The 25597-nt window shown below is 53.2% G+C and overlaps 10 protein-coding genes across 10 annotated transcripts; 6 read left to right on the top strand and 4 right to left on the bottom strand.

Annotated features, from left to right (window-relative positions):
* Positions 1–101: 101 nt before the first annotated feature.
* Positions 102–965, top strand: SAPIO_CDS10146 (uncharacterized protein; the record flags this gene model as incomplete). The annotated part of the gene is made up of 3 exons (XM_016783791.1): positions 102–212; positions 291–465; positions 538–965. The coding sequence occupies 3 exons, from the start codon at positions 102–104 to the stop codon at positions 963–965; spliced, it is 714 nt and encodes a 237-aa protein (XP_016639228.1).
* Positions 966–1597: 632 nt separating this feature from the next.
* On the bottom strand, positions 1598–3572 carry SAPIO_CDS10145 (uncharacterized protein; the record flags this gene model as incomplete). Its single annotated transcript, XM_016783790.1, has 3 exons — positions 1598–1685; positions 1750–3151; positions 3269–3572. 3 exons carry the CDS (start codon positions 3570–3572, stop codon positions 1598–1600), a joined length of 1794 nt encoding a protein of 597 aa, XP_016639227.1.
* A 4947-nt stretch (positions 3573–8519) lies between these two features.
* SAPIO_CDS10144 (Uncharacterized protein) lies at positions 8520–10548 on the top strand (the record flags this gene model as incomplete). Its single annotated transcript, XM_016783789.1, has 2 exons — positions 8520–10052; positions 10138–10548. 2 exons carry the CDS (start codon positions 8520–8522, stop codon positions 10546–10548), a joined length of 1944 nt encoding a protein of 647 aa, XP_016639226.1.
* Positions 10549–11394: 846 nt separating this feature from the next.
* Positions 11395–13088, bottom strand: SAPIO_CDS10143 (Type-1 glutamine synthetase 2; the record flags this gene model as incomplete). Its single annotated transcript, XM_016783788.1, has 4 exons — positions 11395–11425; positions 11492–12184; positions 12256–12550; positions 12650–13088. 4 exons carry the CDS (start codon positions 13086–13088, stop codon positions 11395–11397), a joined length of 1458 nt encoding a protein of 485 aa, XP_016639225.1.
* A 990-nt stretch (positions 13089–14078) lies between these two features.
* Positions 14079–15635, top strand: SAPIO_CDS10142 (uncharacterized protein; the record flags this gene model as incomplete). The annotated part of the gene is made up of 2 exons (XM_016783787.1): positions 14079–14574; positions 14839–15635. The coding sequence occupies 2 exons, from the start codon at positions 14079–14081 to the stop codon at positions 15633–15635; spliced, it is 1293 nt and encodes a 430-aa protein (XP_016639224.1).
* Positions 15636–15789: 154 nt separating this feature from the next.
* SAPIO_CDS10141 (Uncharacterized protein) lies at positions 15790–16824 on the bottom strand (the record flags this gene model as incomplete). The annotated part of the gene is made up of 2 exons (XM_016783786.1): positions 15790–16322; positions 16395–16824. The coding sequence occupies 2 exons, from the start codon at positions 16822–16824 to the stop codon at positions 15790–15792; spliced, it is 963 nt and encodes a 320-aa protein (XP_016639223.1).
* A 628-nt stretch (positions 16825–17452) lies between these two features.
* SAPIO_CDS10140 (uncharacterized protein) lies at positions 17453–17735 on the top strand (the record flags this gene model as incomplete). Its single annotated transcript, XM_016783785.1, has 2 exons — positions 17453–17565; positions 17621–17735. 2 exons carry the CDS (start codon positions 17453–17455, stop codon positions 17733–17735), a joined length of 228 nt encoding a protein of 75 aa, XP_016639222.1.
* Positions 17736–19090: 1355 nt separating this feature from the next.
* Positions 19091–20189, top strand: SAPIO_CDS10139 (uncharacterized protein; the record flags this gene model as incomplete). Its single annotated transcript, XM_016783783.1, has 4 exons — positions 19091–19158; positions 19232–19373; positions 19447–19998; positions 20085–20189. 4 exons carry the CDS (start codon positions 19091–19093, stop codon positions 20187–20189), a joined length of 867 nt encoding a protein of 288 aa, XP_016639221.1.
* Positions 20190–20462: 273 nt separating this feature from the next.
* SAPIO_CDS10138 (Isocitrate lyase) lies at positions 20463–22330 on the bottom strand (the record flags this gene model as incomplete). The annotated part of the gene is made up of 2 exons (XM_016783782.1): positions 20463–21856; positions 21925–22330. 2 exons carry the CDS (start codon positions 22328–22330, stop codon positions 20463–20465), a joined length of 1800 nt encoding a protein of 599 aa, XP_016639220.1.
* An 890-nt stretch (positions 22331–23220) lies between these two features.
* SAPIO_CDS10137 (Citrate synthase, mitochondrial) lies at positions 23221–24896 on the top strand (the record flags this gene model as incomplete). Its single annotated transcript, XM_016783781.1, has 3 exons — positions 23221–23268; positions 23430–24325; positions 24398–24896. The coding sequence occupies 3 exons, from the start codon at positions 23221–23223 to the stop codon at positions 24894–24896; spliced, it is 1443 nt and encodes a 480-aa protein (XP_016639219.1).
* Positions 24897–25597: the final 701 nt, after the last annotated feature.

The following is a 25597-nucleotide window of genomic DNA, read 5'->3' as shown; positions in this document are numbered from 1 at the left end:
TCGCGACGTCGTATGAGGCTGAGATTTCCAATATCCACCGCCTTCTTCTCGTCTACACGCTGTCGCTTTCAATTGAACGGACCTCAGAGTAATCGGTAACTATGGAGCAACAAATTCCCCTCACGCACGAAGCCTCCGCCGGAGACACGAACAAGCAGACCACGGCGACCCTCCCGACGGAAGTTGTCCAATGTCTCGAGAACGCACGCTTTGTGAGATTGTTCTGACCATGAACTCTTAATATTATTCTCGGACCAGCCGGCTAATCAAGGAACACCGCTGGCGTGCAGCTTCATCTCGCAACATGTCACGATAACATCCCCCACGTGTCCCTAATGAATTACACCTACCTCGCCGAATCCCCCTTCTCCTCCTCCCCCGTCATCATCATGACCACCAACCCCTCCTCCAAGAAGATCAACAACCTCGTCGCGAACCCAAATGTCTCTCTCTTAGTCCACGACTGTAAGTCCTGCTACTGTACCTGACACACCCCACTTCTTCCTCCAGCTGGTAGCTGACAATCGCGCCCTACAGGGGTCTCCCACCGCCCCTTAACCGGCCGCCGCCTCTCCAACGGCTCCCCCCAACCACCCCCTTCCAGTCTCGCCTCCCTCCTCCTCAACCTAAACTCCTCCGCCATGTCCTCCATCTCCGCCACCATCAACGGCTCCGCCCGCCTCGTCGACCAGGGCTCCGCCGAGGAGCGCTTCTACCGCGAGCAGCACCTGGAGAACAATACCTTTGAAGGCGGCGACGTCGGGATTCACCCGTTTGCGGCCGCGGCGGGTGATGTTGGTGATAGTGCTGCGGTTGTGGAGGATGGAGGGCCGAGGCTGGGATCCGGGGATGACTTTAGGGTTGTGGTGGTTGATATCAAGGATGTGAGGATTAGTGATTGGAAGGGTGGGGTGAGGGATTGGGTTCTTGTCAAGGAGGAGGATCTAGTCAACGGGGTGCGGTAAGCTCGGTCCGAGTTGGAGTTGTAGGAGTTGCAGAGGGAGTGATGGCCGCTGCTGGGCGATTTACACAAGAGTATAGAAGAACATTCCGTTTATAAGGATACGGAGGGGATTTCTTTTTGTTTCCCCATTTTCCTAATATTCCCTTTCCCAGTGCTCACACACTCATGATTTCAAGGCGGTTCGCCTACCTGTGCGCAATGATAGTTCGGTTACAGAAATCCTTCAATTTAGTTGCCGGTTTCTGGGATGCCGATGACATCCGCAATAACCGCCGCTATCTAATGTAATACTAATTCCCTTCCTCCTTCGGCAAGTGCCTTTTGTTTGGGTTTTCCAGTCCCAATCTATCAGTTCCGGTTTCAAATCTTTTTTCCCCCTTTCCATGGATTTCCTCCCGTTATATGACGGACCCTGCGATTCTGGAACGCCGAGTCTTCTATGCCTGAGAACAAAAGGAAAACAGACCCCCGACTCCAAGCGCCTCCATGCTCAATACCCATTCTATGAACCCCCTGCCAACGCCTAGACATGAGAAAAAAGGAGGGCGACACAAAACGATAAACACAAAGGAGAAACCGAACACTAATCAAACACGTACGGATAACAAGCCCCGTACACACTGTCGCCTACTTTTAATTGAGCTGGCTCGTTCGCCCTCGTTGCGCCCACTCAACTACCTCAAGTGCACACATGACCAAGACCATGGTTGACGGAAGGATCCTATAGAATCTGTTAGAAGTGTCCAAATCTGAGAAAAAAAATCAACTCTGAACCCGAAACTCACCAGATAACATAACTCTGGAACAAAATCTTGGCCATAACGCCCTCATACACCCCGTTAAGCTGACAAATCTGCGCCAGCTGCAATGCGCTCGGCGCACCCGTGAGAAGAAAGCACACGATGACGAAAATCGGATCGTCAAGAATGCTCACTGGAATGTACTTGGCGACGAGGGCGAGAATGGGCGCCATGATGATCGTGGGCAGCAACATGCGACTAACGAGCGAGGCGATGAGCAGCTTCGTGCCGATCTTCTCCTCGTCGTGGTCGTGGTTTTCGTGTTGTTGGGTGTTCCGGGCTAGGTTCGCGCCGAGGACGACGAGGATGAGGGGCACGGCGACGCTGCCGCTGGATGACACCGCGCGAGTGACACTGTTGTACACGAATGAGTCCTCTTCGAAGAAGATGTCGTGTAGCTTAGGGACGGAGGCGACGATGACGGCTATCATCATGGCCCAGAGGGGAGGGTTCATGAATTTCTCAAGGAACACGTAGATCCTGGTGATCCCAGACCACAGGCCCTTCAACACACTCTGCAGTGGGCTGGGGAGGCAGTTGAACACCTTCCGCAGACGCTGGCTTATCGAAGACTTGACAGCGGCTACCTTCTTTTGCAGCCTCGACTTGACGGTCTTAATCAAAGTGCTCGAGCTCCTCGGTTGGCCAGACCTGATCTCGGGGAAAAAGACGATCTCTCGTACCGAACCGCGATGGCTGTGGCGGTTGGGGAGGAGGGGTCGATCGGCGTTCTTGGCATCCGGATCCAGGCTCTCCTCATCCCCAGAATCCTCCGGCGAAGCTTGCGATCCGCTGGCGACAGGTGTCGGGCCTGCAGGCCAGAAATGGCAGAAATCCTCGGTGCTTTCGGTGCGATCCAAGGGCTCGCTCGTTTCGCTGTCGGAATCATCGCTCGTGGTGCTATGGGTTAGAGTGGGAGGCTGGGAGGCATCCGCGTAGGGGCCACTCTCTAGATCATCGTCGTTACGATATTCGAGACCTTCACCATACACCGGGTCTTCTGTTTCCTCCACCTTGGGCTTCGGTGCAAGTAGTACGTGGTAGCCCCAACTCCACCGAACGAGTTGGCCAAGCTGCTGGAAAAGAAGGAGGTAGAGAATGCCTCGTGCGGCGACATCGTCGTCGTTGTCGCCGGGGATTCTGTCCCAGTGCAGTCCGTCGAGAGTCTGAGAAAAGGCGATAACGAGGGAAATGGGTAGGGAATTCGAGTTACCGAAGACGCCCATGGCAGTGACGAAGTTGGCGGCGCGCTTGTGGAAACGGAATACTCGGGAGACGAGGACGGAGACGAGCCATGATACGGCGGTTTGGATGACGAAGATGAGAGGAATGATGGAGAGGCCTGCGAGAGCGTCGATGCTTAGCTGGGAGGCAAGCTTCGTGAAGACTATTACCGCCCAATGTTAGTAGGTTAGAGTCTACATGGTGTTTCCGAGGACATAAGGGCGGATTGGGGGGGTGGCGATGGGCATTGGCATCAATAAGACTCATCGACACGACTCACTCAGACAGGGGGTGAATAGCATAATATTCAAGTTCGCCAGAAACTTTTGCTTGTCGGCATCAAAGTGTCCTAACCTCGCGATAACATAACCAGGAAGGCTGATGCAGACCACCTCGAGGATGGCAGAAAACACCAGGAGCATGAGCCGACCGATCGGAGGGTGTGACTCGTGGTTCTGGGGGGAAAGGACATCTTGATGAAAATCGATCTCAGCAGGATTCGCGTTCGAGTAGGTATTAGTATTCAGATAGGAGTCCAGGAACGACACCACGGCCGTTCCTGAGCCGTCGAAGTTGGAACCCATCGAGTGTCAATCTGTCGAAGAAGAATGACGAGGATGGATCGGATCCAGTGTAGAAGGGGAAAAGGATGGTGGAGCTGTTTCCATCGTCATTGATATTTATCAGGAGAGAAGTGCTGAGATTCACACTTATTGCCCTTGCTCTTTGTTTGTTTGTTGAACGGGGCAGTACTGGAGTAGTACGTACTTCCACTGATGTGCGTAGGCTGGGGGAGGCGATATTCTGCACTCTGCTCCAGTAATAGAGCCTCTGATGTTGGGTCAATGGTGTTACTTGGTGTTACTGGTTAGACAGTGGAGCTGTGGTTCGAGATACTTTCAAGCTCATGTCGCCATTTGAGTCCATTTGGCTGCCTGCCTGATAAGCTTTACGTCATGTCACTAGTTGATGTCGTTGTTGGTACTTCTTTGTTTCCTGTTTCAGGGTACCCAAGTACCGTTGAGGTACATCTCAGTCGAAGTCGTGCTCACATTCCGATGTCTGATTGGGCTGAACTAGACATTTCGGGGGCTGAGCTGTCGTCGAAGCTGAGGACGCTAAGGGCGTCGGGCGTTGCCCCAAGAGCCAAGGCCTCCCATCGAATTCATTTTAGCCAGTCAGCGTCCATCACTTGATATTGTGTGTACCTTGAGGTTCGGTGAGCGGCTCGCTGCGTCACCCCCCGTCTTTCGTATCTGCATTCAATTCAGGGCCCAACCCTTCCTCTTTTGCGATACGCTTGACTTGAGACATTGTCTGGTGGGATTTCTCGCACGACTTCTTGCCGATTTCGATCCCACCGATGGAGATACCTGTAGCGATGTTACACATAACACGGGATGGGAAAGTAAGGGTGATAACTTCGTACGATAAGAAGCACCCGATAAGAAGGTTCTCATGGCATTTTCGGATGTGAACACCTCACTGTTGGCTTGCGCTTAAAGAGATCAATACCAGCGCCACCATAGTGGGTCGCTCACCGAAGTTAAGTTGATAAAGGTGCATCTCGCCTCACTTGATTTCATGCCATGGGAATGGATGCCTCCCGAAGGTTCGCCGCATATGAATGCGCACTCTTTCTTGCGCCTCCCGGTGTTCCGTCCCCAACTCCCAACTGTAAGGAAGATTGGCGAAATCGATAAAGCTGCGGCTCATGATTCTCTCTTGATATAACTCTTTTTTTACTTTGCCTAGTGAGATAACACTGCCCTTCCTGTGGGAAGGTATTTTCCAAGTACCACACCTTTGGGCTATCCCTTCATGTGCTCCCCCTCCCTCCCAAAAAGGCTGAATTGGCCGAAACAGAAGCGTAAACTTCAGCTAGCACGCGCTGAGGCGACAAGTTGAGGTCCCCAGCTTCCAGTCAAATAAGGAAATCTGATACACGTGCGAGTGGGTTCTCCAGTCACGTACGTTTTGGCGATCGCGACTACTGGTTAGTGGAGTTGCGAGTTTCTTATCCCTTTGCCAGTGAGTGTTCGAGAGGGAGAATTGAAGGTAATTCAGATCATCTTGAAATCACCCAATTTTCATCGCAGTCTAGACCGGGGAATTCGAATCGAGATTGGGGGCGCAAAGTACATATCCTCGTGCGGATTCGATGCGAGGGCGCCCTAATAAAATCCTAATAATTTGATAAAAATTGCAAAACGAGAAGAAGATTGGACAAAAAGTTTACGCCAAAAAGGGGGCTGGGGGCTAAAAAGGAAAAACGTACAACACCAGGGATTCGCTGGTCGTCACCGACCCAACTACTAGTCTGGCGCTTCGCAGCTTGTGTACAGGGGAGCGGACGGGACCCTCAATATTCTGCGAGCTATGGTCGTACGTATTAGCGCTGTCTTTCTATTCCGTCTATAAAGGCAGGCCATGTTGAATCGTCACCTCAAAGCGGTTAAGACGTCCACTCTTTCGGCAGCCAACCATTCTTTTCACAGCCTGAGAGTTTGCGATGGAACTTGAACCTTTTATATATGCATTTTCGTAACATCAGAGAGCAGCCAGCGCCGTGATTCCCCTTCCCCATTGTAAATATTTTAAGTCACGGGTGTGGGAGAGGCAGGTTACCGCTTGGAAATCCCGACCGCCTCGAGTGAGAGCTCGAATTCGACCGTCTTACCTCATCAACTATCTATTATCCTAGCAGCCAAGGTCGCAGAAGCATTCCATCTCAGGAGAGGTATGGGCCTGAAATTTTTCTTTGCGTACTTCCTATGCAGCCAGCAGGGTCCACCTCCTTTGACGAGAGGAAGACGGAATGATCGTCGGAAAATGCAGTCGGCAGACAGTTGACGATGAACTCGTGCATGACAGCCAGGGGCTGGCTTCATCTGCACCTTCAATGTTCCATTGCCCCTCATCTTCTTCATTCGGGGGAAGAGTCATTCTTGTCGTTCGCCTTGATTGAGAGAATACCCTCATTTATCGCAGTTTCATCGTAGCAGCCATACGCGGTTTGACGTCGCCTCCCTCATGGAAGATCCGTCCTCGCTCAAACGGAAAATCTGCGGGAAGCGCAGAGCAGTCGGATCAGACTGGTGAGAAGGAAGAGGACCCCCAAAAGCCCGCAGATTTTGCTCCGGACTGCAACCGTTACACTCGCAGCACCACATCATGTCAGTCCATCCGGGGTCGTTGCGACCCGTAAGTAACAAGTAGATTACAACTCTATTCAGACATGTAAGACATGGGATATGCCAGGGTCCAATGCTCCCTCGAAAATCTGGTGGTATGGAGGCAGAAAATCCTACGGCCAAGATAAAAACGTACGAAGCATCCCGCAATCCAACTCCATAAACGGTGAGGCAAGATAAATGATCTGACCAGCCGTTGAGCTTACTAGACTCGGTTCGGGTTGCATTTTATCTGTAGGTAGCCGTTCGGCAAAGAGCCTTGAAACAGTGCCACTCTCGATGTCCTTGAATCTAAGCGAAGATCGTAATTGATCGATGAAAGAATGCTCGTAGATGATAGGTGCAGACAATGGTGCCTGCTTGAAAGGAAACGGTCACGTCGGTGATCCGGTGGTCATAAAATGCGAGCTCGGTTTTCGGCGATGGGGGACGGGTGGCGCACCAAAAGAGCCTCCGAAGGCTTATTGAGAGAATCTCCACTAGACGGTCTTAGCATTCTTGTCACATTCACATTGATCCTACGCTCCCCGTGCAGTGCAGTGGTGATACTAATGCGGAGTATCAAATCATTGGAGTCAAACCTCGGATCGAGACATCTCTGATCGGTCCATTGTCCTCATTGTTCTGTTGCCTGGTGATCTGATCCTGAAATTGGATTAACCTAGAACATCAATGCTTTTCCGAACAGAGATGTTTGGCAGATCCCGATCCCGAGATCCCTTAATTCTACCCTTACCGGGATAAACAGGACAGAGGCACAAGATCGATTGGGACCCTCATCCGTTTACCTTTTCAGTCTATTGCTCGGGTCCAGTTACCATAGTCCGCCATAATGAAAAGAGCCAGAGTTAACATTAGATAGTGTTGACTGCCACCCATCCACTCACCCGGGCACTCGAGTAATGATAGACGTCGAAAAACTTGGAACATGACCAATATCAATTGGACTGAACGAGCTGATTGCCATCATTACCCTTGTTTCCTGTCTACTTGTAGATTATGAAGTACCGTCTGCTAAGTCGACCAGGCGGGAAAGCATGCTTTCCACCCAGGCATAAATGATCAAGCGTGGTTGTCTTGAACCAGAAACCTTTTCCCATCAGTCAGTTTCAATGTTCTCTCCAAACTCAAATTACCGGACTGTACTCTTTTTGCGGACCACCGCTTAGCGCGCATTGCGCTAGACGACCAGTTTGTCGAAGCAAACCCACCTCGCCTGACTCAACTGAGCAGAGCCTTTCAGTGTGTTAAGCCACCTGACTGCTTGTTGGAGCCTCCAAACTTCGAACTTGCATTCTTCACCAATCCACTCGCGACTGCGGAGCCGACAATCCCTTAGTTTAGACTCATGAACCGGTCTTTTGCTGCAGGTAGCATATTTTTCGCTTTCGGCCTAACGGCCTTAAATCCAACGTCCTTGGGCCAAGTGGCTCCTCTCTGGCGCTGCTCAGCCCCATAATAATTCTCGTTGTTGGCCCTTCCCTGCCTGGGTTTGCGCCGTCGGTTTCGCTTGGTGGCGACAAGTGCCAAGTCTAAGTGCCCCTGGACAATCAGGTTGAATGGTTGAAGCCTTGTTGGGTCCTTCCTCCGTTTCCTCCATCGCCCCCACTACAATTGTGCATTTTGTGTCCAGTCCAGTGCGACTGCCCCGCTATTGAGACGGAAGGAACCCAGAAGGAAAAAAAAAAAAAACTGATCGAGAAGCAACGACCCAAAAGCAAGATTGAGTCAAGAAGAGAGAAAAAAAGGCATGTCTACAAATTCTCGCCCAGAAAAGCCAATTTTCCAATCTCCGATTCCCCAGCGAAGAAAACCTTTTCTCTCCGTCGCCATCACTTTCCGTCTAAACATTTTCCCCCCTCACCCGACCTAACCTTAGCCCAGTTTCACCCAACCCCTCCACCGTTCGCAATCTCAGAGTCCTTGGGCCTCAGCGCCAACAGGAGCCTGCGGAATTACTGCTTCCCTCTGCACGACCACCACCGTACCGGACCTCTCTCCATCTCACTCCGAGACCTCTGTATCACCAAGGGAGTACAGCGTTATAAAGCGTAATTCCCTAGCTATTTTCTACAAGCTATTTCACCGGCACCTTCATCAAGCCTGGCCATTTCTCTAGCACGAGTCTCTTTCCTCTTTGCGTCCCGCTTCAGACCGTCTCTGGCCACCACACGACCCCTCGCGGCCAGTCCCGCGTATTGCGGCCACTGTCGACTACACTGCCCTGACCTTACAAATCCGTACAACCTCCGATTCCGCTCGTCATCCGAAAACGCCTGATCCCCCGACAGAGCAGCCGTCGTCGACCGTTGTGTACACTACACATAGTCTGCCACGATGGACTCCATACCTTCCACGCCCGATGAGGCGTCCAATCCAGTCGACAATAATCCCTACTTTCCCGCGACTGTCCCGTCCCCCAAAACCGGCACACCTCTCGAAAATACCCGTGTCGACCAGTCTAGCGGCGATAGCTCTAAAAGGCTACCGTCCCTTCGCTCCGTCTCCGACCCTCGAAACATGCACCCCAGCTCGACGCCCCTGGGTACCCTCTCCAGCGCGAGGCGGCCCCCTGCCTCTTCCGTGCTGGGCGGTGCTCTAGCTGGAAGCGATGCCATGCTCAGAGCCCGTTCTCTCGCCGAGGCCCGCATGGGCAGACCACCACCCAACCAGCACTCTCCACCTGTCGGGCCTTCCCCTAATCGCGGGTCGCCCGTGGCCGGCGGACCATTCGCTGGCGGAGTTGCCGGCAACTTGCGCCTCCCTCCAGGAGCCATGAGGCCGGGACTACAGGGAAGTTCCATGCCGGGGCCGATCGCGTCGAATAAGCCTCAAGGTCTTAGCGCGAGGAGAGGGATGAAGCTTCAAATGACTCCGGATTCACCCGCCACCACCCCAAAGTTGTCGGGCATGAACCTCCGCGACGGCCAGGCTCAGTCGAACGGCGTGCGCCAAGGCTCCAAGCTGGACGACTTCAGGAAATACATCGACGCCGAAAAGGGATGGATAACGTTTGAGGGAGCTGCTACAATCACGAATAAAGGTGTGAACTTCTCCAACGGAAAGTCCTTCCACATGTCGCTGGATGAGGTCGAGCCGCTGGGCGAGCTGGGTAAGGGCAACTACGGAACTGTTTACAAGGTGCGCCACGCGAGACCCTCGCGGCCTCGTTTCGGCCAGGGACTGTCGGGCTTCCGCGGGCCCTCGCCTAATACGTCATCGAGCGACGTGTCCGAGTCGACGACCCCCAAAGCCAACGGTGCACCCGGTACGTTACCGAACAACTGCACAGGTGTGATTATGGCCATGAAGGAGATTAGGCTGGAGCTGGACGAGGCCAAATTCACGACCATTCTCAAGGAGCTCGTTATCTTGCACGAGTGCGTATCGCCTTATATTATCGACTTTTACGGCGCCTTCTTTCAGGAGGGTGCCGTGTACATGTGTATCGAGTACATGGACGGAGGATCGATCGACAAGCTCTACACAGGAGGCATCCCGGAGGACGTATTACGGAGGATAACATATTCGACGATCATGGGCCTCAAGACACTCAAAGACGATCACAACATTATCCACCGCGACGTCAAGCCTACCAACATCCTCATCAACCGGCGAGGGCAGGTCAAGATTTGCGATTTCGGCGTCAGCGGCAACCTGGTGGCGTCCAAAGCGAAGACCAACATTGGTTGCCAGAGCTACATGGCGCCCGAGCGGATATCCATCGAAGGGATGAATTCGGTGGGGTCCGATGGGACTTACAGTGTTCAGAGCGATATCTGGAGTCTCGGGCTGACGGTGATTGAGTGTGCGCTTGGGAGGTATCCTTATCCACCTGAGGCCGCGAACACGATATTTAGTCAGCTTAGCGTAAGTAGTAGACGTCTATCCTATGAGCACCACCCCATTCCTGGTTTGCCTCCTTCTCTCAGTACCCATACTAAACTCCCTTTAGGCCATTGTGGATGGAGAGCCGCCAGACTTGCCGAGCGAGGGATACTCGCCATCGGCTCGAGACTTTGTCCGCGGATGTCTAAACAAGATACCCAAGGCGCGCCCAACCTACGCCATGCTCCTCAAGCACCCCTGGTTGAAATCGCTCACGGAGTACGACACGATCAAGGAAGAGCCCGAGGAGAATGGAGAAGTCGAGGGCGGCGTGGATGCGATTGCCGAGAGTGTTGGACGCATGCATTTCCGGACCACCACGGACGACGCCATTGTGGCGGAGTGGGTTAAGAGCGTTCTCGACAGAAGGAGCGCCGAGGGGGATGCCCCCAAGCCGTCGCTTCCGGCATTGCATGCGGCGCCGCTTAACACGGTTGGTCTGACGGGGGCGGCGGCGTCGAATCCGCGCGCCGCTTGAGGGAGTGGCAGTCGTCGGACCTGTTGTGTCTGGAGTAGATGCTGATTTTAAAAGCCGATGAAGCTGGTCTCATGGGCGATGAGTTTGGTAGACCGGCATATACATACGGTGCCGGATCAGAGCTGTGCTAATGGGGGACAACCGCGTGTCGAAGAAGATGTGTTTGGCAACACACAGTGCATGGGTAGCATTCTTTCCTCTCTCTTTTCATTTTTTGCTGAAAGCGTTCTGAGAGTTCTTGATGTTTGAAGATGGGAAAGAAGAAAGAAACCAGAAAAACAGATTCACCCCTCTTCATTGCGGGATACACTTTCTTTTACGATCATGTTTGCATAGCGAGAAAAAGTATACGGGATTCGGCGACACACTCCACTTGAATAACATCCTTTCTTTGTTTTTCGTTTTTGTTTTGTTTTCCTTCTGCTTTTACTTGGAAGGGAGCGGGTTCGGGGCGAGGGAGGGCGGGCGGTTCACTCATCTTTTCAAATGTCTTTCTCTTTTCTTTTCTTGTTCTCGTCCTTTACATACAATCACACTGCATGCACATAACTACGCACCGCGTATAGTTCAGGTGTTTAGGGGGGATAAGTCGGAGGTAACCCATGATACACGGTATGGGGGGGGGGATTTGTTTCTGTTACTTTTTAATGAGCATATTTATTCTATTTAGAATTCCATTTCATTGATATGGCATTTGGTATATTGCTTGGCCCATCTAGTGATTGCTTGCCTCTCGCCATGGGAGGTCTGCGTTCCTCTCTAGTCCCAGCGTGTTCGGGGCAAAAGTAGCCGATAAACAGCGGCGCGAGCGGTAGGATATCATGCACCTGCTTATAAGTGGAACAGCTACACCGTCTCGATATACCTCCTTACTTCCCTATCAATAGAATAACAAAAGTCAGTATCGAAACCCGCAACGAATGTAAAGCTTCATCCAACTTACCAATCCGTAACAGCCTCATCCCACAGCCTCACCTCATGCTCCCTCGTCCCCCCAAAATGCTCAACAAACTCATCCCCAAACACCTCCCTCGCCACACTTCCCTTCCTCATAAACCTCTCATTCGCCTCCTTCAAGCTCCTCGCCAACCTCTGCCCACCGTCAGACGCCCCGCCCACGTCCTCCCCCTTCCCCAGCGGCGGACACGGAATCGTCAGCTTCTCCCGAACGCCCCACCACCCCAGCCCGAGAATAGCGGCGAGTACGTAATGCGGATTCGTATCCGCGCCGCTCACGCGGATCTCGAAGCGCGTAGCCCCGGGCTTAGCAGTCGGCGGCGCGATGAGTCGCACAGAAGCGGCGCGGTGCTCAAGCCCCCAAGACACCGTTACGGGGGCCCAAAAGTTCTCAACGAGGCGCTTATACGAGTTAACGGTGGGCGCGACGAGGGGCATGATGTCCGGCAAGCCCGTGAGGATCCCTGCGAGGAAGTGGCGGCCTAGGTCGGAGAGGTGGGTAATGTCGGGCCATTGGGGGTTCGGGTCGGGTGTTGTGCGGAAGAGGATGTTCTCGCCGGTTTGGGCGGAGGTGAGAGAGATGTGCATGTGGCCGGAGTTGCCGGGGAGGCCTTGGCGGGGCTTGGCCATGAAGCAGGGGATGATGCCGTATTTTGTCGACACGGACTTTACAACGTATCTGAAAAAACTCTTGTCAGTCCTCTTCGCAATCCCACCAAGTTGACCTTAATTGGGGATTATTCCTCTCACTTGAATAAACTGGCTCGGTCCGCCATCTCGCCCAACTCCCCAAACTCGAGTGCCGCCTCGTACACGCCTGGCCCGCTTTCCGTATGCCACCCCTCGATGTCGCACTTGAACTTTTCGCAAGAGTCGAACACCTCGTAGTAGTATGCCTGGTTATGCACCGGCCTCGTCAGGCTGTAGCCGAACATGCCTTCGGTGAGGGAGGGGAGGGACTGCGGAGGGTTCTCGCGGAGGTATGCGGCGGGGGAGATCTCGGAGGTGGTGTCAGGGGTTTTGAATTGGTAGAATTCGTACTCGGCTGTGGTGCGCGACAACGTGGTAAGTCCCCGAGTGAAGGAGAATGGTTATGGGGGCAGAGTCGGTTCTCTTCACTTATCCTCTCTGAAAATAGACTCACCTCCAGCCATCGCGCCATAGCCCATCTCTCGTATCCTCCCCAGCATCTTCCTCACCAACCCCCTCGGACACGCACACACCGGCTCCCTCGTATCCGGATCCAAAAAATCCACCAAGAAAAACGGAACATCGTCCTCCCACGGAATGCGCCTAAAGCTCGACAAGTCCGGAACGGCAATAATATCGCGGTACCCGTTCTCCTTGTTGCTGATCTTGAGCTCGCGGAAGTAGGTCAGGTCGTGCATGTCCCAGCCGAAGATGACGGAGCAGAAGCCGAAGCCGGCGGAGGCGATGGAGAGGAATTTCTTCTTGGAGACGAGCTTGCCGCGGAGGATGCCGTCGACGTCTATGCCGGCTAGTTTGACTTTTGTGTCGGAGGCGAGGAGCTGGGGGAGGGAGTCGGCTGTGATGGGGTCGAGGGTGGTGGCGGGGGAGGCCATGGCGGGCGGATGTCGCGGGGACGGGATCGTTGAATCTTTGCGAGAAAGAGATGCGGAAAGCTAGCTGTCTGTTAATGTATTAACCCAAGATTTTTGAGATTTCCGTAAGGAGGAAGAGAGTCGGTTCGCCAGTGTTGAACGGGGGAATTGGGGCGTTGAGTAGCTCGACGAAGGTGAAATGCGGCGAAAGGTGTAGGCGCAGGCAGGCGAGACGGGGCATGCGTGTCTTGTCGCACCGCTCCAGTTGCCTCAATTGGACAGACACAAGATCAATGTACCAGGGAGGTCAAAGTGCCTTGGCAAAGCCCAGAACGCAACAAATAAGCTCAATGCGAGCTGGGGTTTCAGGGCATCTCCCCCACTAACTACGTCACAGCTGGAGTACCCTGGGCGGCCAAGCTTTGCGATAACGCCCTGTAACTGGCCAATTGCCACCCGCCTGTGCTATTTTGAGCAAAGTACTAGGTACTTGTACTTCCGACAGGTCCTTATCAACCCTTATCAACGTCTCGTTCCTCAGCCAACGAATAATAAATGAGTCTTTGCTGACTTCGATGATTCCTTTCTTCCCGTGATGCCAAGTCGCGATCTGTGGTGTAGATGCCTCTTCTTGGAGAGACAACGTGTAAGACAGTAATCAATCAAGCATCAATCAATCAAGCATCAATCCATCTTCCTGGCGCCACCTCCTAGATTAATTCGACGCCTTCCAATAAGAAATCGCTTGGGGAAATCCTACCGGCGATCGAACCCACCTGGAGTGCAAATCGAGGTCTCCTTAGTAAAAGAACGCGGACCGGGGCCGAGTCGACCGGGCATGACCGACGACAAACGGAATCTCGGAGCATAGATTCCGGGCCACGGGGGACATTGCCGTTAATGTGAAGTTTCGGTAGCACACGACATTCAATATATCCTCCTAACCCCACATGCCATTCTCACTCAGAATCCCAGAGTTCTATTCTCACATGAAATACCCTCCTCATCATCATGCGCATAATTCTCTCCCGCCGCCAGGCCTTTAGTCTGTTTTTTCGATCCTACCCAAATCGAGGCTATAGTCGCGTCCACCAATTCACAGTTTCCAAGCCCAACGTCCCTATCAGACAGTACTCCATCTCAACAGCATCTCAATCTCCTGCACGGGTATCAGGGTTAGAATCAACGTCTTCTATTGAACGAAATGCCTCAGACATCGACGTCGAATATGACTGGATACCAGACGTTGAGGCCCCAGAGTTCTATGAGCCTGGCGGATATCACCCGGTCTCAATCGGTGATACATTTCAAGATCGGTACCGTATCGTAAACAAACTCGGCCACGGCGGCTACTCGACCGTGTGGCTCGCAAGGGATATCATCACCAAAAGCTACGTCGCCCTTAAAATCGGCATCTCTGGTTCATCCTCAATCTCTCACGAGATCCGCGTTCTCAACGCTCTTTTAGCACCGTCATCCTCGCCTGATCATCCTCATCCTGGCCGAGGTGGAATACTGCCTTTGCTGGACCAGTTTCAAGTCAAGGGGCCGAACGGCGTTCATACCTGCTACACTATGCCGCTGACAGGCGGTAGTATAAAAACCGCAAATGAAATCACTTCGTTTCCTGTCCAAGTTGGGAGAGCACTGGCAGTCGGTTTGATACAAGCTGTTGCATACATGCATTCTCGGGGATTTGCCCACGGCGGTTCGTTCATCCGCATCATGCCTCATTCTATGAGTATTCAATTCCTTCGCTAATTTTACTTAGACCTCCATAGTGGCAATATTCTGTCTAGGTTTCCAGAAAAATTTAACAAGCTTTCAACCGATCAACTTCTCAACGAATATGGCGAGGCAGTCACGGTACCTGTTACTCGAAGCGATGGAAAACCGCTTCCCCCCAATGTTCCGAAATATGCTGTCCAATCGGTCGATATGGGGCTATCTGCCAAGGACTACCAGTTAACTGATGCCCTCATCTTTTTGAGCGATTTTGGGGAGACATTCTCCCCTTCAGAAGCTAGCCGACTTGGAAAGGACTGCCATACACCACTTCCCATGCGACCACCCGAGGCCCACCTTGACCCTGAGGCCCCCCTCTCCTACTCAGCAGATATTTGGACCTTGGCGTCGACTCTCTATGGCCTTGTCGGTGCTATGCCGCTCTGGAGCCAGGGCTCGGGTACCCCTGATACCTGGATAGCCGAACACATCGATATCCTTGGGCCGCTGCCTAGTCCATGGAGAGAGAAATGCGCTACACAAGAGGATATATTTTTTGATGAGGCTGGTAACCGAAGGGAACCGGGCCTGAGGTTGTGGACGTCTCTTGACGCAGCGTTTCAGGTGGGCACTCAGGATTACCGGAAGAAATGGAATAAAGAGACACTCGACGAAGAGGAAGAAAAGGCTTTCCTAGACTTAATACGGTCCATGTTGCGGTTCCGGCCGGAGGAGAGGATCTCTGCTGATGATATCCTGGTCTCGGATTGGGTCGTTAAGTGGGGGATGCCAGGTTATGAGCGGGCTCTGGAGGCGGCGCGAGAGGTGGAAGAGAAACCGTGAGTAGTGAAGGTAGATTCACCCTTGCGCACTGGCTACTATAACCCTGGCGAATCCAACTGTATAAAAACCATCAAGACTGCCGCATAGCTAGACACATCAATATTGCTCAGCTTCGAAACCCTGAGGACATACCGATGTGGTGACAGGGCTCAACTTACGCTGCCGTTGCCGCCAAAGCTTCAAACGGCTTCGCCACCATGGCAAAGGACACAACCAGAAGAAACACTGAGACGAAAACCGTTATCACAACCAGTTTCTTCTTGAGGTCGCCAAGCGCCTGCAGAACCCAGAGAGGAGCCACGAGCATCGCCATGCCCAGAATCACAATAGCAGCCGTCACAAATCTGTCCATCCGCTTCTCGGAGTAGTAGGAAACGTCGGCCAAGCCGGGGTCCTCGGGGACGTTTCTCTTCTTGTCTTCCCAGAGCTTCAATGTCCGCAGGAAGAGCGAACTGTCGATGATGCGACGTAGTGGTGGCTTGTCTTTAGGGACGACGCAGATGAGGTCGGTGGTATCGACTTTTATCTTTCCATCCGGCGTCTTGTCCGTGCTGTTTAGATATTCCTGTTCTTCCGTGCATATTGCCTTGAAGTCGTGGTTTCGGTGCCACCGAAACAGGCTTTTCACGTCCTTTTCCGGCGCCCGATCATAGTTTCTCAGAGCAGATTGCTGGAGAAGGAATTTGTCTGTTACACGCCGCACCGGTTAGAAGGATTGAAACTGCTGTGGGTTTTGCGAGTACAGTCAGTCTAACATACTATACCGTCTCAACTTCTCATGAATGAGACTCAGAAGTTCATCGCGACCCCTGTGATCCTCCCCCTCGCGATACCACTGACCTTCCCTCTCGCGATCCTCCCGGAAGCTCCCGTTATCAATCCCTCCTTGCCGCGTGTACTTATCGTCCAATTTTTCGAGTTCTCTCTCAAGCTCAACGATTTCGTCTTGAAGTGACAGCGCAACCCGGATGTTCAGCGACGCAAAGCGCCGGAGGATGAAAAAGTCATCGTCGGAGGCAATGAATTTCGAATAGCCTCTATATCCTACATACCGCCAAGGCTCCTCCTCAATATCCTGCGCCGAAGGCTGTGGCGGCCTGCTGTCTTGCGCCGAGGATTGTGACTCCAGATCTTGGTCTGAGGTTTGAGGATGGCGAGAGCTACCGCTGGCCTTGGTACCACGTCGCATTGTCAAAGAGAAATCGATTTGTGTCCGTCGGTAACCTGAAATACGCATCAACTTTGTTGCAGTAAGGTCACTTCCGAGGAATCCTCCCAATACTCTCAATATTTCTAGATTACAATCTCGGTCACCACAGACGACCTTCAAATGTTTTAGATGCCAAACTCTCTAGGATTCAACTTTCCAGCCACCGTTCGGGTTTGGGTTCTAACATGGGTAGAATCCGGCCAGAGGCCAACGATTTCATGCAGCCTGCTGTGGCCCTGTTCCTTTCGGTCATCTCGGCGCTTCGTTCAACGAATAAGTGTTCGCGTTGGTTGAGGCCGGTTGCAAGACCGATCCAAGCCATCCTTTCGGTGGAGGCTGAGTTGTCAGAGCCTGGTGTCCCCTGCATCAAATCCTCCCTTTCTTGGGAAAAGGCCCCCTCCATGGCAACGATTGGAATCAACCGTGGAAGGGTGAGAGGGCTGCAATACCAGAAAGTTCATGAATAATAAATAGACAGCGAAACCCCCAGAGAAATTTAAACACAGATACATTTCTCAAATCCCAACCTCCTAACCTCTTCTTCTCTCTTTCCTTCTGTCTGGAAAATATCTATCTCTGTTAAACCCGTCTGCATTTCGTCGCAACCATGTCCGCCGGCGTATCAGCCGCCGCCCACTTTCAAGAAGACTGGGCCTACTTTCAAGAAGACTCGGCCCATGTCTCCGATAGACAGCGAAAATTCTCGTCGGCGCCGCCGCCGTCCACACGAACTACCGCTCGATACCGTGGCAATGAGCAATACATGGCGGAACAGAGGCGGGAGCCGTGGCTCCGGCGCAAATGGTCAAGATGGCGATGGTTCCTCCGACGACTCAGCGGATGAGACGCCTCCAGCGCGTGACAGATCCTCTTTTAATGAGGAGATTTAAGGCCCCGTTAGGTGATATGCAGAGGGAATTGAAATCGGGCGGGCTCTTGAAACAACGGGCCCAGCACCACGCCGAAGCACCATCGAAGATGAAAGAACTATTTCGTCTCCATTCAATGAAGACGAAATAGGTTGAAAGTGGATTACGGACGACTTCCCACGAAGATATGAGAATCTAATTTCAACGAATACTTGAGGGGACTTGCATTCGACAAATTCCACGAAATTGTTTTTAAATGAGCGGCAAGAAATAGACAGTTGTGTGGCGTTGTCGCGTGGACGGCAACCGGTCAGTCTAATATTAGGGATCTGTTGTTCGCAGAGTTAAAATAGATGACGGCTCGTATTGGGAAAGGGTATTCATGGTCAGCATGAACAAGGGGATCCTCGGGTTGATGGAGGGGGGCGGGAAGTGCTTGACGCTGAATGACGATGATGACTCTGATGATACGGAGGAGGCTCTGGAAATTGAGAAAACTTACTACGATATTCCTGAGATCTCCAACATTCCAAAGGTTCAGGCAGACGGGAGCCTGTTATCTCGGATATTTGGGTTCCTTGGTTTCTAGGACTCTCGAGTTGCTTGCTTTGCCGTTTGCTATAAGCATTAGCTTTCCTTGAACCCTTATACATTTGGAAATATATAGGATTTCTAAATTTTATGTGTCGTATGGGTTTTAGTCGAGCGATTTTTATTTTATCATATTTTATATATATATATATATATATATTTTTTTTTTTTTTTTTTTTTTTTTTTTTTTTAAATTCTATTCTCCCTTTATAAAGCTGAAATCTACAAATGAGTTGGAATGAAGATCTGGATTGATAGATGTGTTGTGCCAATGTACAATATACCTCTCTTCTAGTGTCTTATCGCGGACCAAGAGTGTGGTTGTGGTTGCAGTTGGGGTGATAATTGTACCCCGCCAAAGTAGCGCGTACTTCGTGGCTCCCCGCATCCGAAAACGGAAGCCGGACAGGACCGGACAAGATCATCTCGGGGACAGAATTGGGGTCAAGATTGTGACTTGACGTCCCGGCATTGCCTAGTAAGGCCCGGCTTCCTATCTCTGCACAAGATCCCATCCAATTGTTTTCCAGCTCCCGGCTGTATGGCGAGGTCACGCAGATCATTGCTAGCTCCCAAGCTCCGGTGTATCCTGTCCGAGACTTCGACCCCACCACGCTACTTCGTACATCACCCCTCCTTCAGACCCTTTTTCAGACTGCGCTTCGACTACTCTCTTCTCTCAACAGCATATTAATCTCGTTCTTTTTGGTGTCTTGGAGAAATATACACCAGCGCATTCGATACCCTGCTATCTACTTCAGACACCCATCCATCATCTAGTCCCAATGGCTTCCGCTTCCCAAACCCGCGGCCGTCTCGCTGGCAAGAACGCTATCATTACCGGCGCTGCTGGGTAGGCTGATTTTCGCAACCCCCCTTTTTCGAGCCAGCTCTAGGCCTCTAACATTATCGTCTGTCCTCTGTAGCGGAATTGGCCTCGAGACCTCCATCCTCTTTGCCAAGGAAGGCGCCAAAGTCCTCATGACCGACATCCAGCCCGCCGCCCTCGAAGCTGCCGTAAAGAAGGTCCTCCAGCTTGTCCCTAATGCCCCCCGCGTTGAAGGAAAGGTAAGATCCATGTCTCTCTCTCCTCTCAAAATTCCGCAGTATAAAAAGCTAAGCTTCCCCGTCTCGCTCCCAGGTCGTCGACGTCTCCAAAGAATCCGACGTCCAATCCGCCGTAGAAACCCTCGACTCCTGGGGCGGCATCGACGTCATGTTCAACAACGCCGGCATAATGCACGCCGACGACGCCGACGCCATCTCCACCCCCGAACACATCTGGGACCTGACCCAAAACATCAACGTCAAGGGCGTCTGGTACGGCTGCAAGCACGCCGTCCTCTCCCTGCGCCGCTTCAACAAGACCAAAGGTTCCATCATCAACACCGCCAGCGTCGTCGCCCTCGTCGGTTCCGCCACGCCCCAGCTCGCCTATACGGCTTCCAAGGGCGCCGTGCTCGCTTTGACGAGGGAGTTGGCCGTCGTTCATGCGAGGGAGGGGTTTAGGTTCAATTCGCTGTGTCCTGCGCCGCTAAATACGCCGCTTTTGCAGGATTGGCTAGGTGACGATAAGCATAAGAGGATGAGGAGGGAGGTTCATTTCCCTACTGGGAGGTTTGGGGAGGCGATTGAGCAAGCGCAAGCTGTGGTGTTTTTGGCCAGTGATGAGAGTAGTTTCGTTAACGGACATGTGAGTTGTCTCCCTCTCCCTTTCTCCTTGCTTGAAATCTGTCTCGGAGATGGTGCTGGTAATTAACAGAATCCAATCCTCTACAGGACTTCGCCGTGGATGGAGGCATGTCCAAAGCCTACGTCACGGCCGAGGGGAGCCCTCTCCCAGCTCCCGTCAACAACGCTCTCAAGGAGTCCCTTGACTCGTAGAATTTCTTACGAAGCCAAATACTAATTAGTTGAGATGGTTGTAGTTGACTTGACAGTTAATTGGTGACGCAAGATTTACATTAATATAATGAATTCTGAGCAGAACATCTATTTAATGTGGATTTACCAGTCTAGTTTGTCCGCCCGACATATACACACAAGTAGATTTTCCAACCCAAAAAAAAAGCCAACCCAAGAAACAAAAAGACGCCGCCCAAATGCCACTTATTCTTCCCAACTCTCATTGAAAACACACGACTAAGACCCTACATCCTAATGGAACTGACCCTCAGTGTTTCCCTCACCCATGCTCTGCGACGTCGAGTTACCCGACTTGATCGCCGCCATAATGCCATCCATGTACCTAGCACCGCTCCACTTCTGGTGCGTCAAGACATCACAACCGAGCTCCTTCTCCCTCCTCTGCACGATGTTTACATAAGCCAACATGCCGTCCTTCTCAAAGTTCTTGGCGAGCTCGTTCGAGATGGTCGCCGTCGAGTGGAGGCCGGCTAGTGAGACGAGCTGCAGGACGAATCCCTCCTTGGCGATGTCCCAGATGAAGGACTTGAGGGTCGCGTCGGTGAAGCCATGCGCCATCCAGTTGAACGAGGGGCTGAGGTTGTAGACGAGACCCTTGCCGGGGTGCTTGGCCCGGACGGCGCGGGCCAGGTCAGTGGCGACCTGGACGTTCGGGTCGCCGGTCTCGACCCAGAGGAGATCGGCGTAGGGGCCGAAGGCGATGGCACGCTTGGTGGCGGCATCGATGCCTGCGCGGTAGTGGTAGTAGCCCTCGCTGGTACGGGGAGTCTCCCACGAGAAGTAGACGGGGGTGGAGGTGTAGCTATTGGCGAGCTTCCTGCGGCTCGCGAGGCCGAGGTCGCGATCCTTAGTGACGGTGGCGAGGTACTCGTCAATCTTGGCCTGGGCGACGCCCTCCTTCTTCATGTGCGCAACGGCAGCCTCGTCGAAGGTGACGAGAGGAGTGGTCTTGACCCAGTTGGCCTCGTAAGCGTCAATCTCGGCCGAGGTGGCGCCCTTGGCTTCCATGGCCTGGAGGGTCTCGGCGAGGGGCTGGATGGTCTCGTCGGCAACACCGAGGATGAACTCGTGGTCACGGACATCGATGGTGCTGCTGATGAGCTTGCCGCTCTCAGAGTCGGTTCGGGCGATGACGAGGTTCTCGCATCCCATGACGTCCCACTGGAAACGGGCCGCGACGAGGCGGTTGATGTGCTCGCCGATGGGGACGAGGACCTTACCGGCAAGATGGCCGCACTTCTTGCCGCCGTGGAGCTGATCTTCGAAGTGGACGGCAGCGGCGCCGTTCTCGGCGAAGAGCTTGGCGAGCTTGAGGACGGCAGAGAGACCACCGTGGCCGGTATCACCGTCAGCAATGATGGGGCGGAGGTAGTCAATGTAGGGGGTCTTGGCGCGCTCCTCGGCCGTCATCTTGCGGCGCTCGTCCCATTGCTTGCGGTCGTGCATGGACTGGGCCTTGGCCAGACGCTGGACCTGGTTGGGGACGGTGTTGTAGGGGTAGTCGCCGAAGTCGGGGGAGACCTCGTTCGTGGTAGTCAGGAGGGAGGAGCAGGCCCATCCGGAGATGTAGAGAACCTCCTGGTGAGGAGCCTGCTGGGTCATTTGGACAGGATCAATAGCACCCACTGTTGTTTTTTCCTCATGGTTAGCATGCGAACTCGATATTTGTGAACTGTATGCTAAATGTACGTACTGGTATGAATGGGCTCGCCCTTGGAACCCCGCTCCTTGACGAGATCGAAGAGCTTCTTCGCCATCACGGAGCTGGGGTAGACAACCTGCTGCGTGCCTCGCTTGGTAGCGACATCCACAGCGCTATACGGCCTCTTGATTCCGTCATAACGCGGGGTCTTCCACCACGCCTCGATCTCGGCGACTTGGGCGTCGAAGAGGGCATCTTCGGCGGATCCGGTTTTCTGAGCCTCCGGGAGGAGCTGGAAAGCGTCGGGGGAGGCCGCAGAGTTCATAGGGGTCATCGTGTACCTGAACGGGAGCCTTGGCGTGGTGGACAGGAGCCGGACGGGACGGGCGGACGGAGAAATGGTGCGCTTCGCGACAGCAAGTCGGCGCGAGGATCGAGTGAGGTTTCTCGACAGCATGATGTTGTGCACGGCGAAGTGCTATGGGGGACAGGACAGACTGACAAGAAGCAAGCTCACGATTCCCTCAAACTTCGACGAAAAAAAAAAATATTGTGACGAAGAGAGAGGCAGTTATTGAATTATTGAAGGGAAGCAAGCAATTAATCCTATCCAATCCAAGACTAAGACCTGACAGAGCTTTGCGTCGGAAGAAGCTCGACTTTGTGGCGGACATCGAGCACGAAGCGGGCCGAAGTGGGCTGCTCGGTATTCGGAATCCGAGAACAGGAGATTCGGTGTGCAAAATTGTTTGTGGGTACACTCGAAGTGCCTCGAACCTGCTTGAGTCTGGCAACACCTGGGCACCGCTCTGATTGGCCAATTGTGCCTCGCCTTTCGCCCGCAGCCGGACGCTTAGCGCGGCTTGCCTCGGCTCCAGAATCGCTGATCTCGGTTACTCCACTGGTCCAGGTTGGTCCCAGCGATGGAGAGATGGAGAAGTTGCAGACCAGTTGCAGGGTTGTGACGTGATGCATTGGGGGGAAAGTGAACCCCAGTGGGGGAGGGGCCCTGCAAAAAAAACAAAGAGCCGGTGGCTACTTCCTGCCAGACAACGACCGAGATACACGAGGAAAGAGCCGAGAACGTGCGATCTTTTTGTGCCTTTTTGTTGGGGAAGGTTCAACTTTCTCTCTCCCTTCCTTCCTTCCCCCCATTTTTCTCCTCTTTGCATCTCCATCTCAGAATCAATTGGTCTTCCAGCCATTGGGACTTGAATCTCGCCGTCGGTGGACCTCCTCATTTGAGCTTTGCTTGCTCGCAATATAAATTACTTCGGCCTTGCACCTTGCATCTTCTAGCTCTCTTTTCCCTCCAGCTCTCTCAATTCCCTTCTCATCGTGCCCACAATGTCGACTTATCTGAGGACCAACACCAGGGTGCTCGGCGCCATCAAGGTATGTGTATCACACTCAAGCATGATGCTCACGCATTGGCAATCTCCCCATTGGCACTCCAAAAAAAGCAAAAACGGAAAGAAAAAGAGAGACGAAGATTTTCATGATTATCCATGATGATAAGATGATCTATTGATCTAACGTAGCTTTTCTACTTCTAGGCCCAGCCCTGGAAGATCAGCTGTGTAGCTGCCGGCCGCGCCGCCGCCAGGGCCTACTCCTCCGGTGCCGAGCCCGACCTCAAGGAGACCATGAAGGAGGTCATCCCTGCGAAGCGAGAGCTCCTCAAGAAGGTCAAGGCTCACTCCGATAAGGTCCTCGGCCAGGTTAAGGTTGAGAACACCCTTGGCGGCATGCGTGGCCTCAAGGCTATGGTCTGGGAGGGCTCCGTCCTCGACGCCAACGAGGGTATCCGCTTCCACGGCCGCACCATCAAGGACTGCCAGCGTGAGCTCCCCAAGGGCAAGAACGGCACCGAGATGCTTCCCGAGGCCATGTTCTGGCTCCTCCTCACTGGCCAGGTCCCCTCGACCAACCAGGTCCGCGGCCTCTCGCGCCAGCTCGCCCAGGAGGGTGCTCTCCCCGAGTTCGTCTCTAAGATGATCGACGCCTTCCCCAAGGACCTTCATCCCATGACCCAGTTCGCCATTGCCGTCTCGGCCCTCAACTACACCTCCAAGTTCGCCAAGGCCTACGAGCAGGGCCTCAACAAGGCCGACTACTGGGAGCCTACCTTTGACGACTGTATCTCCCTTCTCGCCAAGCTCCCCACCATTGCTGCCAAGATCTACCAGAACTCGTACCGCGGTGGTGGTGCCCTTCCCGCCGAGATTGACCTCGAGCAGGATTGGTCTTACAACTTCGCCGCTATGCTCGGCAAGGGCGGCAAGGAGAACGAGAGCTTCCAGGACCTCCTGAGGCTGTACCTCGCTCTCCACGGTGACCACGAGGGTGGCAACGTGTCTGCTCACGCTACCCACCTCGTTGGCAGCGCTCTCAGCGATCCTTTCCTCAGCTACAGCGCTGGTCTCCAGGGTCTTGCCGGCCCTCTTCACGGGTGAGTAGATGTCATATCTCACGTGTCCTCTTCAATTGGTTCCACCCGCACTAACGTATGTGTGTTTTTCAGCCTTGCCGCCCAGGAAGTCCTTAGGTGGATCCTCCAGATGAAGGAGGCCATCCCCGACTCGTACAGCGAGCAAGACATCAACAACTACCTCTGGGCCACCCTCAACTCCGGCCGTGTCGTTCCTGGCTACGGCCACGCCGTCCTCAGGAAGCCCGACCCCAGGTTCGAGGCCCTCATGGACTTCGCCGCCAGCCGCCCCGAGATCGCCGCGGACCCCGTCTTCCAGCTCGTTCTCAAGAACAGCCAGATCGCCCCCGAGGTCCTCAAGAAGCACGGCAAGACCAAGAACCCCTACCCCAACGTCGACTCCAGCTCCGGTGTCCTCTTCCACCACTACGGCTTCCACGAGACTCTCTACTACACCGCCACCTTCGGTGTCTCTCGTGGTCTTGGTCCTCTCGCTCAGCTCATCTGGGATCGTGCCCTCGGCCTCCCCATTGAGCGCCCCAAGTCCATCAACCTTGAGGGTATCCTCAAGGAGGTTGAGAAGAGCTCTTAAGAAAAGAAAAATAGAGAGCGGAAATTTGTAACGTGGGGAGAGTCGGAGTTCCGGACTGGAAACAGGGATTTTTTGGATGTAGATCAAAAGTGAGAAGACTGTAAAAACTGCACGAGATCGGCCCCGGTTGGGGGGAATATGTACATCGTCAATACATGCAAATGATTCTATTTTTGATACCATGATCTAGCTCGCATTTCTCAGCACAAACTTCTCCCTCTCATCTGAATCTAATCTATTAGATGGCAAAGCTGGGCATCTAAACCAGGCCACCATCATCCCCGGGTATCCGGCCATGTTGAGAAGCTGCATCTGCAATCAACAAGCAAAGACGACTAATCTCGGTAGACCCATGCGTCGGCTGTAACGAGGGGGAAGGGCAAGGACAGAAGCAGTGTGCTTCGCACGAAGGGTGTAAAATTCTTGCCCGAGGAACGGGGAGGGGAAAGAAAGGTAGGAATCAGCCGACAAGCGTCCGTTACCGAAGATTAATCTCTCCAGGTTTCCCTTGGCCGAGAGCGGGGGAGTTAGCGTTTTGTCGTTCTTGGTCAAGTGACGAGTTGAGAGGAAAAGAAGAATGGCCTTCCCAATGAAGAATAATTCCCATTGTAGAATTGACCGTGTTACCATTACCAGCTATGGTCAAGAAGTCTGGGAGCTAAAAGCAGGCAGTGCACGATGTCGTGTGGCAGGTGAGTTAA

The sequence above is a fragment of the Scedosporium apiospermum genome, assembly GCF_000732125.1.
Source record: "Scedosporium apiospermum strain IHEM 14462 chromosome Unknown SEQ_SAPIO_0154, whole genome shotgun sequence".
Lineage (NCBI taxonomy): Eukaryota > Fungi > Ascomycota > Sordariomycetes > Microascales > Microascaceae > Scedosporium > Scedosporium apiospermum.
Note: the sequence above shows the minus strand (reverse complement) of the source record. Positions and strands in the feature narration are given on the sequence as shown.